The sequence below is a fragment of the Vitis vinifera genome, chromosome 15, assembly GCF_030704535.1.
Source record: "Vitis vinifera cultivar Pinot Noir 40024 chromosome 15, ASM3070453v1".
Lineage (NCBI taxonomy): Eukaryota > Viridiplantae > Streptophyta > Magnoliopsida > Vitales > Vitaceae > Vitis > Vitis vinifera.
This window is the reverse complement of record NC_081819.1, coordinates 18369285-18387763: the sequence shown is the minus strand read 5'-3', so window position 1 is coordinate 18387763 and position 18479 is coordinate 18369285. Positions and strand designations below refer to the sequence as shown.

The 18479-nt window shown below is 34.6% G+C and overlaps 1 protein-coding gene across 4 annotated transcripts; it reads right to left on the bottom strand.

Moving 5' to 3' along the window:
• Positions 1-3550: 3550 nt before the first annotated feature.
• On the bottom strand, positions 3551-17319 carry LOC100262557 (lysophospholipid acyltransferase LPEAT2). Of its 4 annotated transcripts, none has more exons than XM_010663307.3 (15): positions 16972-17319; positions 15600-16891; positions 14508-14688; positions 14263-14322; positions 13541-13704; positions 13390-13453; positions 10752-10820; positions 9648-9743; positions 7726-7770; positions 7147-7217; positions 6054-6120; positions 5196-5246; positions 4214-4324; positions 4073-4120; positions 3551-3943 (listed from the first exon to the last, which is right to left on the bottom strand). In XM_010663307.3, exons 2-15 carry the CDS (start codon positions 16061-16063, stop codon positions 3800-3802), a joined length of 1635 nt encoding a protein of 544 aa, XP_010661609.1. In that variant the 5' UTR covers positions 16064-16891; positions 16972-17319; the 3' UTR covers positions 3551-3799. The 4 variants fall into 4 exon arrangements, with proteins under 4 accessions (XP_010661609.1, XP_002277837.1, XP_059599196.1 ...); XM_002277801.4 differs by having other exon boundaries at positions 3551-3931; XM_059743213.1 differs by lacking the exon at positions 14263-14322.
• Positions 17320-18479: the final 1160 nt, after the last annotated feature.

The following is an 18479-nucleotide window of genomic DNA, read 5'->3' as shown; positions in this document are numbered from 1 at the left end:
ATTTTTTTAATAAAAGTAATGCTTGAAAGAATCAAAATCGTTTTTTTTTTCTATTGATTTAAATGTTTTTGAAAAGTCAAAAGTCATAAGTCATATAATATTTAAAAAATGTATCATGAGAAATTTGTGGTTCCATTAAATAAGTAGGTGGCAGCTTTTAAACAAAAAGACTATGGGGTGATGGGAGAAACAGCACCATGTGTCTAGTGTGGTCCAGGCAACCATTAAAACGCTAGGACATCCCTGACAATGAAATAAATATTCAAGCCAAAGTTCATCTAGTTATTACAAAACCTTTTGTGTTTAATTACATTTGAATATGAATTTTGTAAAGGGGGATTGGCATATGGAAAGAGACAAAATCTACTTTAGATATTAACAAATTGTTTTTGGTCACACCAATATGGGGTACCATTGCTTTCTTTTATTTCATAAATTCCTAACTTAAAGAACGAAAATAAAAACGTTTACATATAGTTTTGTCGTAGTATCAACCCTAATCCAGTTTGGAAGAAACTTTTTGACAATCAAGTCAACATTTGGGACGTAAAAATCCATCATAAATAGCATTTTTTTTTCTTTTTTAATGTGATAGATCACGAGAGATTTTATTTGTCTTGACGTGATGTAATATCGTTTTCAAGATATTACATCATTCATTAGAATCCAAATTCAATTGCGTTGAATTGTCAACTATATATATAATATACATGGTATTATTGATTTGACAATATCAAAGGTCCTATCAGTTTGGCTTCATTGATTTGTTGACCAATAGCTCAAGAATTGATAAATTCAACATGTTTTAGTTGAAGATTAAGGTGGTGTTTGTTTTTTTTGCTTTTTGCTGAAAATCATTTAGCTTTAAAATTTAGGTTGTTTGTTTTTTTACTTTTTCATGACTTATTATAAACTTTTTATTAAATAGAAAAAACCAAAATATGTGGCTTTTTCTAAATAGAAAAAATAACACAATGATTTTTTTTACTTTTTAATACTTAATAGAAATAAAATACTACAAAAACAAACAACCTAATATTTAATACTATTAAGTATTAAGATTCTATTTAGAATTAAGTAAAAAAACAAACACCACCTAACATATTTTAGAATGTTATCATTCATCATACGATGATCGATCAATTCAGCTATTCCTAATTAAAAACCTACATATTTAAGAGGTTATCATATCGGGTTATATGTCATTGAAAATTTGTTAATGGTGACTTGAAATTTAATAGTTCTAAAAATCAATTTTAAATTGTATAAAAAAATTGAATATAAAATAATAGTATTTTAATCAATTTTGTTTTTTTTTTTTAACTTATCATGTAGTGGGTGAGGAATGTCAGACAACTTAATTTATCTTCTGAATTATTTTAGTTGATGTAAAAAGCAATAAAAAAAAAGTCATCTATAATAAGGATAACATTAATTAAGAAGTATATAATGTACTGTCAATTACGTGGAAAAAATAAAATAAAAATTAAAGTAGTTATTTTAATGAAATTATCTTCTTTTCTTTTATTAATTTTGTATTTAAAAAATAAAAAGCACTATTTGGACCACCTAGCATGTAGGGCTCGAATCGTACGGACAAAGGTAAGCGTGGGGTGGGGCTGGTATGGGCAAGTGGAGCTCTCTCTCTCTCTCTCTCTCTCTCTCTCTCTCTCTCTTTAAAGTCATTTTTAAAAATTAATTTAAATCATTGAAAATTTCAAGTTATTTTTTTGTGAATTTAGTTTAGCCTATTTCACCTTTATTTTTAAAAATTTTAAAAATAATTTTCAAAGATATAAAATAATATGTTTTATGTAAAAATATAAAAGTTATTGATGTTTTTTTATTTTTAAAAATAAAAATAAATAACTTCTCCCCTTGTGAACAAATTAAGAGTTAGTGATTAGTAATTATTGGGGAAAATGATTTTCTATTTTTCAATGTAAAAACAGTTTTAAAAATAAGTTTAACAATTAAAGAGTAGAAAATATTCTTATATTCTTAAAAAATAAAATATAGTGTTTTCACTTGTTTTAATATTTGTTTTAAAAAATAATTATATAAATATAAAAATAATTAAAAATAAAAAACTATATATAAATATTATTTTTAAAACATATTTAAAAATATGGTAAAACATTTTGAGGTATCCAAATAAATTTTTGTTTTACAAAATATTAAACAACTATTTTTGAAAATTATTTTATAATATTTTCAATTCTCTTTTCAATTTGACATGCCCCCTCCCACGTGCATCCACAAAATATAACCCTAAATTTCTTATCATCAAATTATCCATGTTGGTAGGTTACTTCATCCCCATCACAAATTCTCATCATAAGACCAAATTTTAATTCAAGACAATATTTAGTTCAAAAAAATCCAAGAAAAAAAATGAAAAAAAATATAAATTAATTTTAATTATGTATGATTTTATTTATTTATTTATTTATATATATATATATATGTAAAAAACAAAAAAAAAACCAAAGAGGGATGTGTAGATGGGAGAGGAATAATATTTCACAAGACTGTGTAAAGGAAGAGATACATGGGATGAATGATGATCGATGACCTTCCCCTTTCAAAAAAGGGAGAATCAAATTTTATAAAGAAATGCCTACTCACTTTTTTTTTTTTTTTTTTTTTTTTTTTTTAAATATAAATAAATTTAAAGGTGTTTGAAATGTAGAAGATGATTTTGCTTTTTTAGATTGTCTTTTACCAACTTTGGGACAAGTATTTTATTCCAAACTTTTAAAGGAAAAGAGGAAGAAAAAAACAAAGGAAAGGTTTGGTGTCAGATTATGAAGCTTGAAATGGCGTAACGTGGCATAATTAATGAATTAGCATGATATGTGGTCACAAATACGACTAGTACAATTACCATGCCCTACAAAGTGGCGCCACGTTTGTCACGTGACTCTGGGTCCATTCACGTGGCCTGTCAATTCCCATTCGCCCACCCTTTTTTGTTTTTATTTATTTTTGGGTGCCTTCTGCCTGAGTTCCCCATTGGATCACCCTTCTTTCATCCGGGGAAGAAAGGTAAACTTTTGGAATAATATCACCAATCAATCAGTGCTACGTGTCGATAATTCATGACTTGATACCCGAGGTCCACTCCCTCTCTTTATACCCTAAATTCAAAATACGATAGATGGATACGGATTCAATACCTTAGTTTTTTCTAGCTTTGATGGAATTGCATGTACATCAACTTGGCACGTTCCTATCTTGTTTTGGGACCAGGAGCATTGCTACCTAACATAGATGATAGTGGCCTGGGCCCAACCCCAAAAAAAGGGAGCCGACGACACACGGCTAAGGTGGGGAGTGGGCCCAGACTGAGTTCGCACGACCCCTACAACTCCCAGCTCTACGTCATAGGATAGGACGTTTGGAATTTAATTTGACAGTTGGAATTAAAGTTTCAAAAATCAGTTAAAAGATCCGGAACAAGTGTTCGTTTTAGGTCGGTCCCTTCATGTGAATGGAAACCCAAATTATGTGTTGAGATGATTTTTGTTCAGATACAATACTGAGACGATTATAAAAATGGAAACCCAAATTAATTTAGCAAAGCTGACTGCCTAAAAAACCATTTTACAGTTACAGGGGGGAAGAAGTTCTTGAGTTTGAAAAGGGATCCCTGCAACTCGGGAGCATTTCCATGGGTAAAAAAACCTACTCCCCTCAAAATCCCATCTGGGTTACAATAATACATCAACCAATTCTAACCTACATTCAATCCCATTCATCACACAATCTCCTCTTGCATCCGAATTCCGGGCCTCCGTTAAGCGTTGTGCAGCAAACTGGGTGAGAAAAGTGCTATGAGCAGCGGATGCCTTCTCAGGCAGTTACTGAAATCATCCTTGCTTACCCTGCCATCTTTGTCAGTGTCAAACAAGTTGAACATCTCCTGTATCTGCAATTGCCACTGTAACAAGGCTTAGGACAAGGGAGACAATATCCCTGTTAGAAAAGCTATTTCTTTTGCTTTTTTCATATTCAAGATATGAGTGATAAAGTATGAGCAGAAGGAACCAGAATATTGATTAGTAATTACCTCATCCTCATTCAAGTCTGGAATCACTGGTCTAATGGAATCTCCCAACTGTGTGACACATTTAGAAACAACGTGCAGGTTAGAACACATCTGAGTATAAACCTTAAGATAAAGTTTAGAATTAGAGGAAAACCAACTTACCTCTTGCTCTGAAATGTACAAGTCTCCATCAGAGTCACATTCAGCAAAAGCTAATTCACAGGCTTGTCGGAATAATGGCTGCTTCATCACATGAGCTGATCCAAACAAGAACTGCAAGCAACAAATAAACCAATTGTGAGACAAATTTTATCTAACTAATTGATTTTTGTTCAAGGAAAAAAATGAGCAATGGGGAATCATATTAGTTGCTTATTGTAAGTAGAATCCAGCACCCATTAGATCTAAAACAAAATGGTACTGCACACTTCAATTTTTAGTCTTTAGGAAGTAATAATTACAAGTCAACTGCTATGGTACTGATATCTGAAATTCTCGACATCATGTAAATTTCTGGCCCATTTTCTCTAGGACAGTGAGAAAAGTGTGATGCTTCTGCACGTGATATTTAACAAAGAATACCAGAATGCAAGGCATGCAGGATTTGCAGAAATTGGGCAATTATAATCTCATGCAATTTGGATAAGTATTTTCCTTTTATGAGGGAAAAGAAACTATAACGATGCTCAAGGAAGCCAGCTGATAGTTAAGTCCACAACGAAGCCCACAGTTCCAGTCCTGTCAAAAGTTGTTTTTCCCTCACACCTCCTATGGAGATGCTATTCTGAGCACTAATCAGGCTCCTTAACACTCATGGTACTAATGAAGGAGTTGCAGCCTTAGTAACATTAGGATTAGTTACCAATCTTTAAACTCAACAACTTATGTGGTCTTTAGGGCACCATCTGGAGAGTCCATTGTTTAAGTATGGAGAGGCTATCATTAGGATTACTTAAAAGCCTCGCAGATTGCCAGTGTATTATCAGCTAGCCCACTGATGGCCAGGCTTCCATTTTAATATTTTACTTAGTAATTTGGTTAATATTTCAAGTCTTTTTAGTTACCACTCGATTTGCACGTATGTACACACTAATATTCTGAACAATGTGCGACACACGTCTTCTAGAAAGAGAGAGAGAGAGACCTGTTTGAATGTGACCCTTCCACTCTTGTCCACATCAATGAATCCAAATATCTGCAATCCACACAATCTTCATGAAATCAGAGACAGAAAGGATGACTAATCACAAATATAAAAACATCGTATAATCATTATTACAAGTTGTTTTGTTCATATTGTGAGATCATCAAGTTGACATGATTTTATGGAGCAAGAAATCAAAGTTAAATTTTTTTTATCAGGTGTGGTCAAAATTATTTAGAAAATGAACACCTGTAGTGTGAATTTTTTTTTTTTTTGGTATCCAAGACATCCTATGATCCTATCCATGCAGGAAATGCCAAATAACAATATCTGCTTTTGTGTGTGTAGTTAATTGCAGTTTTCAGGTTGTCTCCAAAAACCATTCATATCATTGATAGTAATGTCACATATTCATTAGATCTCAGAAGAATAAAAGGAAAATTAGGCCAACTTTACATAGAAAGCAAGTGGAAGAGATGAAGGAAACATAGATTCCTGACTCATACTTTTGATTTATTCAGAAACAAAAACCCTTAACCACTGATCGACAGAACACTTGCAGGTTTCCTCAAAAATTTTCAGCAATGATGTGACACCTAAGAAGCATCTATCATCTTAAGCATACTTACTATTCAATAAATTATTCATCTATATTTATGGTTTGAGTGTCTTCTAACAGCATCTCTATAAAAAAAAAAGTGAGAACATCTGGTTTCACCTGTTCAAATATTAATGTGAACGAAGAGTAAACTAAATGGTATAAGAAAAGGACTTGACATAGTATATGCATAAAGAAAATTGCATCAGCATTAAATATCAGAAGGTTATAGAAACAACACAATCCTTTTGGCAACAGACCTTCTCAGAAAGATAACATGGCTTCAGTCGTAGCACCCTAAAGAAGTCATGGATTTTAACACATCCACTGTGACCAAAGAGAAAGAGTACACATCAGTTGCATTAGTAAAAACTTTACAGTATGAATCAACATCACTCAAAAAGTAAAGCCTTTTCAAGGTCATTAGTAGAAACAACATTAAGCTCGTTGTCACTAAGATATCTTTAGATGCATGGTTTCCACACCAAAAGTTCTGCAAAGCATTCTAGTGTAAACTATAGAAGTCACAAATGCAGAAGCTGCAACTTGAGAAGCCACTTTTCACTTGACAGAAAATAAATTGCTAGCATTTGTTGTGAAACAGACCAAAAGGATAAAGTTCATCCCCACAGAAAGATTGCCTAGCACGACAATTACACAACGAGTTTTAATGATTGTGAATGAGAAAGGAGAATCCATGCACCCATTTACGTGAATATGAAACTCCAGAGTCAACTCAAAAATATCAATATATACGTTCTTGTATCAGAAACAAAATATGTATTATGGGTAAAAAGAACATGAGAAGGATAAGGAGTCCTCCCCACAATAACAAAAACCAATAATACATACATTTTAATGGAAGAAAAAGGAGATACCAAAAATTAATTTGCACCACAGGTTAAGACACATTATCCACTGATCTTATGCCACAGAATGGAGAAGGTTGGCAGTAGGATGGATGCTAGACCAAAATTGGCTGCCTGCATCCCACCACCACCACAAAATAAATGTTAGGATCTTTTGAAAAAGGAAAGCAAAGAAAAGAGCCAACAAAAGCCTTGTGCTTCCGCTCCAGAAAAATTATCTATTTCTTAATTTTCATTCCTTCACACAGCAACAAGCACAGTGGCATGCTAATTGCCAGACACATACAAGTGAAACTGTGATATCATAAATAACCATAAAAGAATACAGCTTCAACCAGTTATTGGGCAAAAATTCATCATGCATGGTTTCTCAACAGCAGCCAAGACAACAAATGGTATACATCTAAAACTGGAATCATTAATTCCATAAGATAGAAAAGCAACATTTTCTTCAATTATTCACCAGAATATGTTTCAACATTACCTGGGATCTGGATTCATGGAAAGAAATGTATCCAGAAAGTCCACAGCTTCCAAGGTGCTTAAATGGAATGACTGAAAAACAAAATATAGAATCCAGCCCATCATTCCTTTTAGTCCAGCAAGTAGCATATTAGAAACTAATAATAACATATTATATATGAACTAGATCACTGTTCACAAGTGAAAATTTTCATCATCTTGAAATTAAGGAATAAAGTTGACTAAAATTTATTAAAAGCAAAGCCTCTTTTTCAAGAATCATAAAACTTAATTAAAAGCTCTTTCCTTCACAAAATCTAGAAATGGTATAAGGTAAGTGCAATCATTTAAAACACTAAATGTATCAGAATGTCCAATGAGATTTGCAAACATAGGGAATATATTAAGGCTGTTAAGGTACAAGATGAATTTAGTTCCCTATAAAAGATGGTGCTTCTACCCTCTTCATCTTGACCCTTTCCCAGTCTAGGGAAGTTGTTAACTATCAGTACTAGAACGAGTTCAAACTACACAACCCAAAGTAATTGTTTTTCCACATATAACAATGCACTAGTTCACGTTCAGTTTAATGTAAACTCACCGATTCCACCCTTGCCATTTCAACCATATAACTTGAGGGCTTTTCCTGCAAACCATAGTAATGGTAACATATTAGTGAAAAATGATTAGGACCATAGAATCATTCAGATAAAAGTAGGCATAATAAAAACATGTAAAGTGCAACCATTCAACAACCCAGGCAGCAAAAAGATGCACCAACATAGAGTTCCATGAAGCATAAATCTGTCTCCAAACCTGTACCAAGAAGTTTTCTGGTAGCCAAATTGACATTCTAAGGGTAGGTACAAGCACTTTTCTGAATGGATGACATCACCAACAATGCATTTGAAGCATTTATGTCAGTTCCTTAGCAGTTTTCTAAAAGTAGATCTTGGACACCAATGCAATATGCACTATGTGCTTTCCCAGCACTTTGGGAGCACATTAGACCCACTTTTCAATTGAGTCGAGATTGTTGAGTAGGAGAAGACACAGAAATAAATGGTTCAAACCAAGCCTATGTTCATGGCTCAAAATATGTATGGTTACCTTCATTGATAAATCCATACCCCAGAGAGAATAAATACATCAGATATGAAAGAGATAATGGAAAATATATAGATGGCAAGAAAACCCTATTTTTAGGTAGTAATATATATCAAACTAACTTGAGCTAAGGCACAAACGCTCCACCTCACATGCAGCCTCCTCTCACTTGCATGGCCCAATAGATAGGGGAAAGAAACATGCAATAAAGTTTGACCTCATAACCTTTCAAATAGTAAGGGTTTGACACTGTGTTAAGCCATCATTTGATTCAAAAGCTTAAATTGTCATGTAATGCCCCAAAAGTGTATATTAAACCAATTTGGGCTAGAGCCTTAACAAAGACACAGAAAGATCCCAGACTTCCATTCAAGATAGATCGAACAACCAAGGCACAAAGAAAGATCCTAGACTTCCATTCAAGATAGACTGCACAACCAAGGCTCCTCAACTTGATCTAATCCTCATCTTTAAAATACAGAACATTATCATTTTTCATTTCGAGTAATCATACACATACTTTTCAGCATTGTGGAGCTCAACATTGAAAAATTTAAGCAAATAACTCTCCATTATTAGTTTTTCTTTTTTCTTTTTATAAAAAAAATAGAACTCAACATGCTATTTTTAGTATCTAGAAATATGAGGCTACACAAATCACATCAAACATGCAAATTGCTGAGTTACCAACTTTCTTAAAAGGTTAAGATGTTAGGGATTTGGGCTCGCAATGTATCTATAGCATATCAAGCTATACAAAAATCACAAATTTGTGATCACAGAAAATTACACAAAATGAATAATGGTTGAAGGACTTGAACCTAATACTTCAAGTTAACAAGAGCTCTAATACCATATCGAGTTACCAATTTTCCTAAAAGTTTAAATTTTTAGGATTTGGGCTCACAATGTTTATCGTGCTCTAAATACCATGATAGTTACTTTTCTAAAAGCTGGTTGAGTATTGGGCCCACAATGTTTATAAAATTACATTAATGCCTATAAAAAAAATGGCCTCACAATGTATATCATGCTCTAACACAAATAATTGCAATCAATCCTCCATAAACCAAACACCAAAACCTGCCCCCCACCAACCCAAATCATTCCCCTTCTCTCCCTCTCTCTTAACAATCCTTGGCTTTCCTGTGTAAAGCAACCAAATAAAGGCTTCTTGCACAAATATATTCCTGAATCAGGAATACTAGAGCTGCATGAACCCAGCCAAACTGCTTAATGAATGTGCCCATATGAAATTTGTGAATTTCTTAACATATTCTTTAAACATAGGGGTTAACATTGGCCTAGTGATCAAATGGAATCTAAGCTGCCTTCCCATCACAGAGATCTTGACTCCATAGGAAACCTATTTGCAAGATAGATTACAGAAATAACACAGTGAGGAAGAATGTGCACCTGTTTTGACTGAGATGCTCTAGTGAGAAGCATTAAGTCCCCATATGAATGAGATGTTTGTACAACATTTAGTGCAGTTGCAATAGCATGACTAGTCTGCATACATCCAAAGGGATGGACTTAGGAATAAAAAAATTTACTTATAACACTATAAACAGAATCACAGAGAGGGAAATATGCCTAGGTAACTTTTAACAATGTATATGTTCACATCCATAATGGATGGCATCAATAGAAAGAAAATGAATTACAAATACAGCAACTAGTCCAATTTATGCACACAGACCAAAAGGTTGCCCAGTATTTAATAGTTTATGAAACTTTGAGTACGAAAATTCACTGCTACACCAGAACAGTTTCAATATCAATAATTAAACTCATCTTCTAGCATTTTTGGCATTTGACTTGGATACAAATATCCATTTGTACATTAAACATAGGAATCCGCAGGCATCACTGGAATGATGGAAACCCCATTCAAAGGTTGTCAATTTTTCTGTACTCTCAAGAAAATGCCGCTTATTGTAGATAGGACATTAGTGCCCTAGTACAAGACTCCAGGAAAGCTTTGATCAATACCTTTTAATTACATCAATAATATAAAGGGTAAAACCAGCTCAAGCACCCAACATATATTGGAGGCCCTACAGGTGGAAGAAAAAGGATAATACATAGCTACCCTCCCATAGTGAAAATGACAAGAAAACTGGGGATGTTCATAATAGAAAAGATTCTAGGGCATGGATATGGCAGAGAGAACCTGTACGTATTGCAAGAACTGCAGAAGTTTGAGAGAGCATGATGCCCTCGCATCAAATTTAGAATGTGTGTTTAGTAAAAGAGGATTCCATTTTTATGGTTTCTTTTCCCATTTAATCAGTATATATATCATTAACCAACAATGTGTATGTTACAAAGTGTACTAGAAGGGCCTACCAAAAAGGGGATGAAGCAATGCAAGTACACAGGATTTAACAGATCTTTTACATGTAAGTTTTGCACTAGCTAACAAGCATATCATGTATTTAATTAAGAAACTTAGAAATAAATATTTGATCTATCCACCCAAGCAGCAAGAATCAAAACCTATCACAATGTACTCACCCGCTTTGCAAAATGGACAGCATTTTCTTTTTTATTTTCAAGAGGTGAAATAACAGGGAGGTATTCTACCTGTTCAATTCAGAACAAAAGACTCAGTTATTTTTAAACCAACAGAAAGTTACAAAAAAGGTAATCCAATAACCAAGAATTAAAATCAAGTAGATAGGCTCGTGATTTATATTGTGTAGGTACAAATGTTCATATGTCCCAAGTAGACACATAATAATTGCAGGAGTTCAAGTCAACATGATCATATATCTTCCATGGAAAGTTTGATATAGTAAGGTATAGAAAGCCTGACTCTTAGAATACAGAAGTAACTTAATAATTAATGTTAGCCAGGACTTCAAGTCACCATGACCACACCTGCTTTGCCTGAGAAATTTTGATAAATACAAAGAATAAAAAGCATCTGACAAAGCCTGCTAAAGTAACAAAAAGAGCAACTAAGTGGAATATAAGATATCATTTGCCTGGTTATTACTAAACAACATGTATATTATGTTAAACCATTCTGAAATAGAAGAAAAAATTATTTGGACATCCTCCAGGTGTTTCTACCTCTTTTACAGCTTTTTTCTCTCTTGTTCAAACTCATATTTTTTTCTTGACTGTTGCTTTTGCTCAATAATTTCGAGAAGGGACATCCAGCCCCTCCACACTTCCTCTTAAAAAAAAAAAAAAAAACGCTCATTGGCAGCGATTCAAATATTAGCACCATATTTCACCACAACAGCTATTGAAGCATAACCACATTCTGCAAAACCTCTTTTTACGCTCAAAATGAAGGTGAAAAATATATTATCTGTTTCAAATGTTAACAGTAGAGCAAAGTTTTGATACTTATAATCATTAAAACAGAAAAAAATAGAATTTTTACATGAGGGAAGCAGCACAACTTTGATAGTTGCTAAAGGAGCAACTAAGGACTATCATGTGTGAGATATTGGAGATCACATCAATTGGCATCATATTTTTGTATTCTCATCATATTTCAAGGATGCTGCTAGAGCAGACATAACAGCTTACTGATCTTATTACATAGTTATCATCAGAGATGTGTCCAAGGGCTTGTGATTGAACGAGAAATTTGAATGTAAGTAAATGTGGTAAAGAAGCGATATGAAGTTCTTGCAAAGAAGTGATACGAGATTCTTGCAAAGATGCGATATGAGGTTCTTGAAGAGAAGGGGTATGAGATTCTTGCAAACATGGTTCAAAAAAGCAGCTGAGTCAGATTTGACCGGGCTGTGTCATAACAGGAATGGTCCTCACCGTGATGAGTTCGAGCCAGTATAAACCAATACCTATAAAAAATTATCATAAACCAATGCGAACTCATGTCTTTAGTTTTATTTAAACAATGCCAAATGTGGCATATGCTTTTTAATTGAGTTTATCTATTTTGTATTTATTCATTTATTTTTTTTTAAATCATTAGTTTTTTAGAAGTTGTTTCAAGTTTTTTAACCATAATATTAAGCGCATTGCTTGATACCAACCTAAGATGGTGCAACTAAACCATCTGAAGACCTCCTGAATTAGTAATTGGTATCATGACTTTGGACCTACACACGGAATCTCACTCTCTCCTCTGTCTCACTCGAGTGAATTGGTGGATTGTCCGAAAGGTTGTTTTCCTGGTTGAAGAAAGCCCTTTTCGGACAATATGCTTCATGAGTACTTGGAAAGCCTGTTAGATAATTTAGGTCCTGTAGCAACAAACTCAATGTGGTAGCATTGTCCTTTGTAACGTCTAAGGCTAGGCCATCATTGATTTGTCAATTCACATTGGATTGCAAGAAGTGCAAATTTAGAAGCCAATAATGGAGAAGGATTAGTTCTAGAAGACTTCAATGATAATTTCTAGTCATGCATGGTTTAATTCCTTTTTCCCGGTGTAGAAATTATCTATTTTTTCAATTGTAGATTTTGCATTACTAAGGATGTTTCTTCATCCCCTTGTACTCTCTTTCCCACCTTAATAATTGGGAGAATACCATAAGTAAACACCTTTTTTTTAATTTAATTTTTTGATCAGCAAAAAAGAGTATATTAAAAGCAGCAAAAGAACTAGTGCATCTGAGTACATATACAACGGGCACCGGAGGGACAGTGAAAAAGAGGGAAGGCAAAAAACTACTCCTTCCTTCAACCAAAACCCAACCAATCTACAAAATAAATTAAAGGAATAGAGCCTTCATCTATGTACAACTTGAGCCACAAATAGAATGCTATAAGTAAATACTACAATGGGGCATATATCTATTGGTGCACCTCGTATGCTTAGTTATACTAGATTTGTTCCCCTAAATCTAGTGCCCCTTTTTGCTAGGCGTCTTCTCTGGATATATAATCTATGTAAATTTTCCAGCTTGGTAATTAATTTCAAAAGCAAAGCTAATCTAAGGTTCCAAAAGCCTATTTATGATAGAATCATACATTGTGACATTCACTTGTTTCATATGCACAATTTATAAAAAGGATGGAAGAAAATGTTTGTACACATGCATGCACAAGCACACAGACATGCGCATGCCCTTTGTGTGTGTGTGTGTGTGTGTGTGTGTGTGAGAGAGAGAGAGAGAGAGAGAGAGAGAGAGAGAGAGAGAGAGAGAGAGAGAGAGAGAGAGCATACCTCCATAAAATTGTGAAACTGTGTGAACATTCTAAACATCAGCCTTCCCAAAGAAATATGCCCCCTGGACAAAAAGTCATGCAGCATTATGCAAGACTAGAAATACAACTACAAATAACATGAAAGAAATTTCTATACACAAGATTCTCACCAAGATTGGTCAAAATGTATATGAGGATAGCGGACAACTACCGGTTGGATTGGATAACCAGGGATAAATGCACCAAGTTGGAATGAAATAATGACCCTTCCATTAGTTGTAGTTCCCTCAGGAAACAATAACACTCGAGGATATCTCTCGCAAGAAGCCTTTTTCTGTATTCAGATCCTTGAAAGCACATTTCTGTATCAAATAGCTAATAAATTGATACAACTTAAATCATTTGGATTTTGTTTCAAATATTAAACAAAGAAACACCCATTAAATTAGCTGTAGTATGTTGCTATTTCCAGAGCTAAACTTTATAATGACTTCAGGGTTAAGCATATTTTGCCAATAATTATGGCAAGCACTCTTGTAAATAAGAATAATAAACAAGTTTTGTCACTGTAGAAATAAATGAAAGAATGTTCACAAATGGGAAAATGCAGCAGTTCTGACATAAGAGGACAAGAATTTCAGTACATAGACCCATCTATTCAATAGTTCTCTAATAATTGGAAACAAATAACCAGGAAATGAAATTACTAAATCAAACTGAGGAAACAAAGCATTTTACAATTAGTATCACACTCAAAGCCATAGGGTTCAACCAATAACAGCAACACAAATCATTAAGGTGTCAGCAGTTCAGCTCAATTATGAGAAAGGTCAATCAAAACTAATAAAAACAAAAATACTTTAGTTAAAAGGGAAAAATAGAAACTTTCTACCTTTATCTCATTAACAGCCTGTTTCCTTGATGATTGTGAGAACCTATTAACATATATAACCTAAGAACATAGAGAAAAAGAAAAAAGCATGTTCAAAGCTTGCCAAACAATTTAATCCAAGTAAAAAGAAACTAAAACTGAAAGGCGCTGGCTAAAGAAAATTATCCAGAAATGAGCATTTATTTAATTAAATGCACATCCGCAGTTGTGCAAGAAACTAGCGTACAATGTGAGGATAAATTTACCTGCATTGCTCTAATAATAGTTCCAACAAAGGGTAGGGAATCATGGGACTCCGATGCAACAATGGTAGGGAATAATTCATAGAAAAAGAAGATAGGCTCAACATATGATACATGGTTTGATACAACTATAGGAGCAGTCTCCCTTGAAGCAGGTCTTCCCCTTCGTTTTATCCAATGGTAGCTGCAACCATTGAAGTAAAAATTAGAAAGGAAAAAAAGAACCAATACTCATGCCCCTAACTCATTCAATTTCAATCCACAAAATTGACCACAAAGTTCATCATAGTGTCAGAAAAAAAAAAAATCAAATTTCAACAAATACACAAAAAATTTGAAGTAGGTAAAAAAAAAAAAAAAAAAAAAAAAAAAAAAAAAAGGAAGAGGAGGAAGAATCCAACATTCTGAAACAGCCTAACTAGTTTATAGCCTAATGACAAAAAACAATAACGATTCTCCCAATAACATTCATAAATAAATAACTAAACATGTGAAGTTCTCCATTAGGTTACTAAGAAAAAACTGTTCAAAAAGAATAATGCCAGAGTTGAGCTTTCATTCTTTGTAAATTTTTGATTGGTAAAAACCATTTGATAAACAATATATATAAATATTTCTCAGAAAACAATCAGAGCATAAGGAAAATTCATTAAAGAAACCATCAAAACCCAAACGGTATACCCAAAGCAGTCTATTTTGGCTGCTGAAAAACACGTACAATAAAAATGATAAACGAACTTCTACCTCTCACACCTTCCCAAGCATGCTAAGCCAAACGTAACTACTTGACTTATAATACTAAAAATTATAATCCCTAAAGTTTAAAAAATTTTCCTTTCTACCAGCATTCTCAGCAGTGGCAAAGTTACAAGTTCAAAAGAATAAAAAAGAAGTTTTTATTTTATTTTATTTTTTGGTTTTTTTTTTCCTAATCCTCGTCCAATAGCAACCATGCATCCATTCTTTCCTTCAGTTTTCCCAACCAGACAGGGTCAATCGGTAGAAACGAAATTTCATGAGATTATTGGGCACAGAGAAAATGAAATAGAAAAGGTTAAAGCAAAAACCAGCCATACAAAACCCTAATCAGCTTACCCAAAAGAAAAGAGAATACAACGAGAACAGATGCGCGTGACCCACATAACCCGACACCGCCATTTGGGCATGGGATTCTGCTTATCCTTCCAACCCTGAAGAGCAAACTTGGTAGCCAAATACCCAACCAGCAAACACAATCCGAACAATACCAGCCGAATCGCAGCAATGGGTACGCAGACCAGGATCTTGAACCACTCATAAAACCCATCAATCTTGGGCGTATTATTCCGGAACGGATCCACGGTGGGTGTTCCAGGGACGGAGAACCCGGCCGACCCGAGAAACTCAAACGGGTTATCAGACTCAGGTTGGGTGTGGTCAGACTTAGTGCCATTAGAGGAGCAATGGTCACTGAAGGATTCAAAACCGGGTCGGTCATCGACGGTGAGGATGAGTTCAGGTTGATCGGAGGGTTGGGAGGAGATGAGAGGAGTGATGAGATCCGCTCCAGTTCCAGCCATTGATAGTTCTCCGCTGCAGACTGCAGACCAGAGAATCAGAGCCGGAATTGGAAGGTGGACGAGGGCGAGATTTTGATTCAGACAAAATGGAGCGGAAGTAGCGTTTTCTTTTTGTGGTCTCTAATCTGAGTGATCATCCCCCTTCATGTTTTGCCCACCCTCGTGCTTAGCACGTGTCACGCTTCATTTCCCTTATTTATTCACTTTTGGACAGGCTACGCAAATGCTATAAAATTTATTTAAATTAATAATTATAACCAAAAACAAGAGGTGACGTGGCACAACAAAATAAACAAAACGAGGCGGTTGGGAAACCAAATTCAAATCCAACTTTTTTTTTCCTTAAGGAGCAGACACTGCCAGCTGGAAGAGACGGAGTGGAGTCCATTAAGGAACCAACCGGGTCCACGTGCTAAACGTGCTTAAAGTAGGCATAATGCCTATGGTCCGTTTCCTCCACGCGGCACTCTCCTTGGCCGTCGATCTGATCCACTTTTTAAGGCGATGGGCTCCACTGGGAGAGAAAATCCGATCAACTTTTTAAGGCCCAAGGCCCACACACCCCTTGCAGAGCAGTGGAAAGGAGAAAACAACAATAGAAGAGGCCAAGGCTTGGGTACATTATTGCGGCAGATGCTGATCCAATTCAACTCAAAACATAATCATATAAACAAAACACATAATTTCATCATCTTATCAATTGTAAATTTCATCAAAGCCATTACACAGAGTTCATGCCCATCCAAATCCAACCGAAAATCGGTCTGATTCCCATCTGTACTGAGGATTTAAGCTTTAGCCATCTCCAAAATGTTGTCTGTTCAACACCTGCAAGGCCAACTTGTTCTTCAGTATCATCAGTGTGTTGACAACATATAACATGAAAAAAATGGTGGAATAAAACTCACCATATTGAAGACTGGGCATGGATTTGTCTGCGGTTTCTCGATTACGCGACCATATGACAACAAAACAGATAAGGGGATAATAATAATTTCTAAGATCCACTCTTAAACTAATAGTAGTGCATGTGCTACTATTCTGACCTCTGTTGCAAACATGTGAGAGTATCATTTTGACAATCCAACAACCAAAAGGGGATATATCTAATATAAGAGAAAAAAGAGAAGAAAAATACAAAGGGATAGCCTCTCATTTTCACTATATGTCGGATCTTGAACGCCAAGTTTGATACACAATCCAAATATGCTGATTGAAGAGCATGGGCATTCATTCTAACAAACAGACAATGAAGTGGTGCCAGTGATTTGCAGGAAGGAGCCGACTACTCCTCATCACCAGAGTAGAAGGCTAGTTGGCTGCAGCTGTCATCTGAGCGCTTGTGTTGCTTTCCACCATAAACCATGTCACTGTCCCAGTTATCAAGTGATTCTCGTTCTATGGGGAACTGCCCAGCCTCTGTTGGCTTATAGTCCTTTCCCCTCCATACCACAATCTGCTCTTTCTCAAATGTCACCAGGATGCAAGGCACAAAGTCCTGTACCAACATTATTGTAAGTGATGTGGTTAAAACACTTCCCCAGTAAGCAAGCAACAAGGTCAACATCAAAAGAACTAAGTGATTCAAGCAAATTATTACTTTCGACCAAATCTTCAGCCCCACACTTTCCATCACAAGATATTTTAAAACATTATAGCACCAATATAGAAATAGTTGGAACTGCCCAACCGAAAATGAACACAAAAGGCACAAAGAGAATTGCAGGACCACAACTGCACTGCCTATATTTTATATACATGCATCCTCAAGTGCTTGATCTATCATTAATTGTTTTAGACAAGGGCTGCTGACTATCAATCCTTAAAAACTGCAAGCTTCCACAGTTTCCTGTCCACATTACATATTCATTCCCTTCAACAAAAAGGTACAGATAATAAGATACTCATCATCTAATCATGGTTTAAAATTAAATTCTTTCTAATCATGCTTAATAATTTTGATATATTTAAATCTATACCCGTTATTTGCAAATAATTACTGAAGAAACAAATTAAGCTTAAGAGATACATTTTGATTTCTTTTATCCTCAGAATTAAGGAGGGCACAGAGAAATTTCTTTTGCTGTTGGGTGAAGCACATAACATTTTCAAAAAACTCAAGTGGGTACCTTCATAACTTTAAATTTCATCTTATTTCACCACAACCATGGAGATTTGACATAATGACATTTAGAAGAACAAAAAGAAATGGACTAGAGCAGTATTTGTCGCACACTGGTATGGTCCAAGCTATTTGCCCAAAGGTTAGACGATCCTAGTTTTGATGGTAACAAAGCAAAGGTTAAGGACACTAATAAATTTACTATTTAAGGGCACTGGCTCAAAAGACCACATTATTTTATATGCCAAAATTCAAGTGATCCTCACATCTTACAACTCACAAGAAGCATGTCAA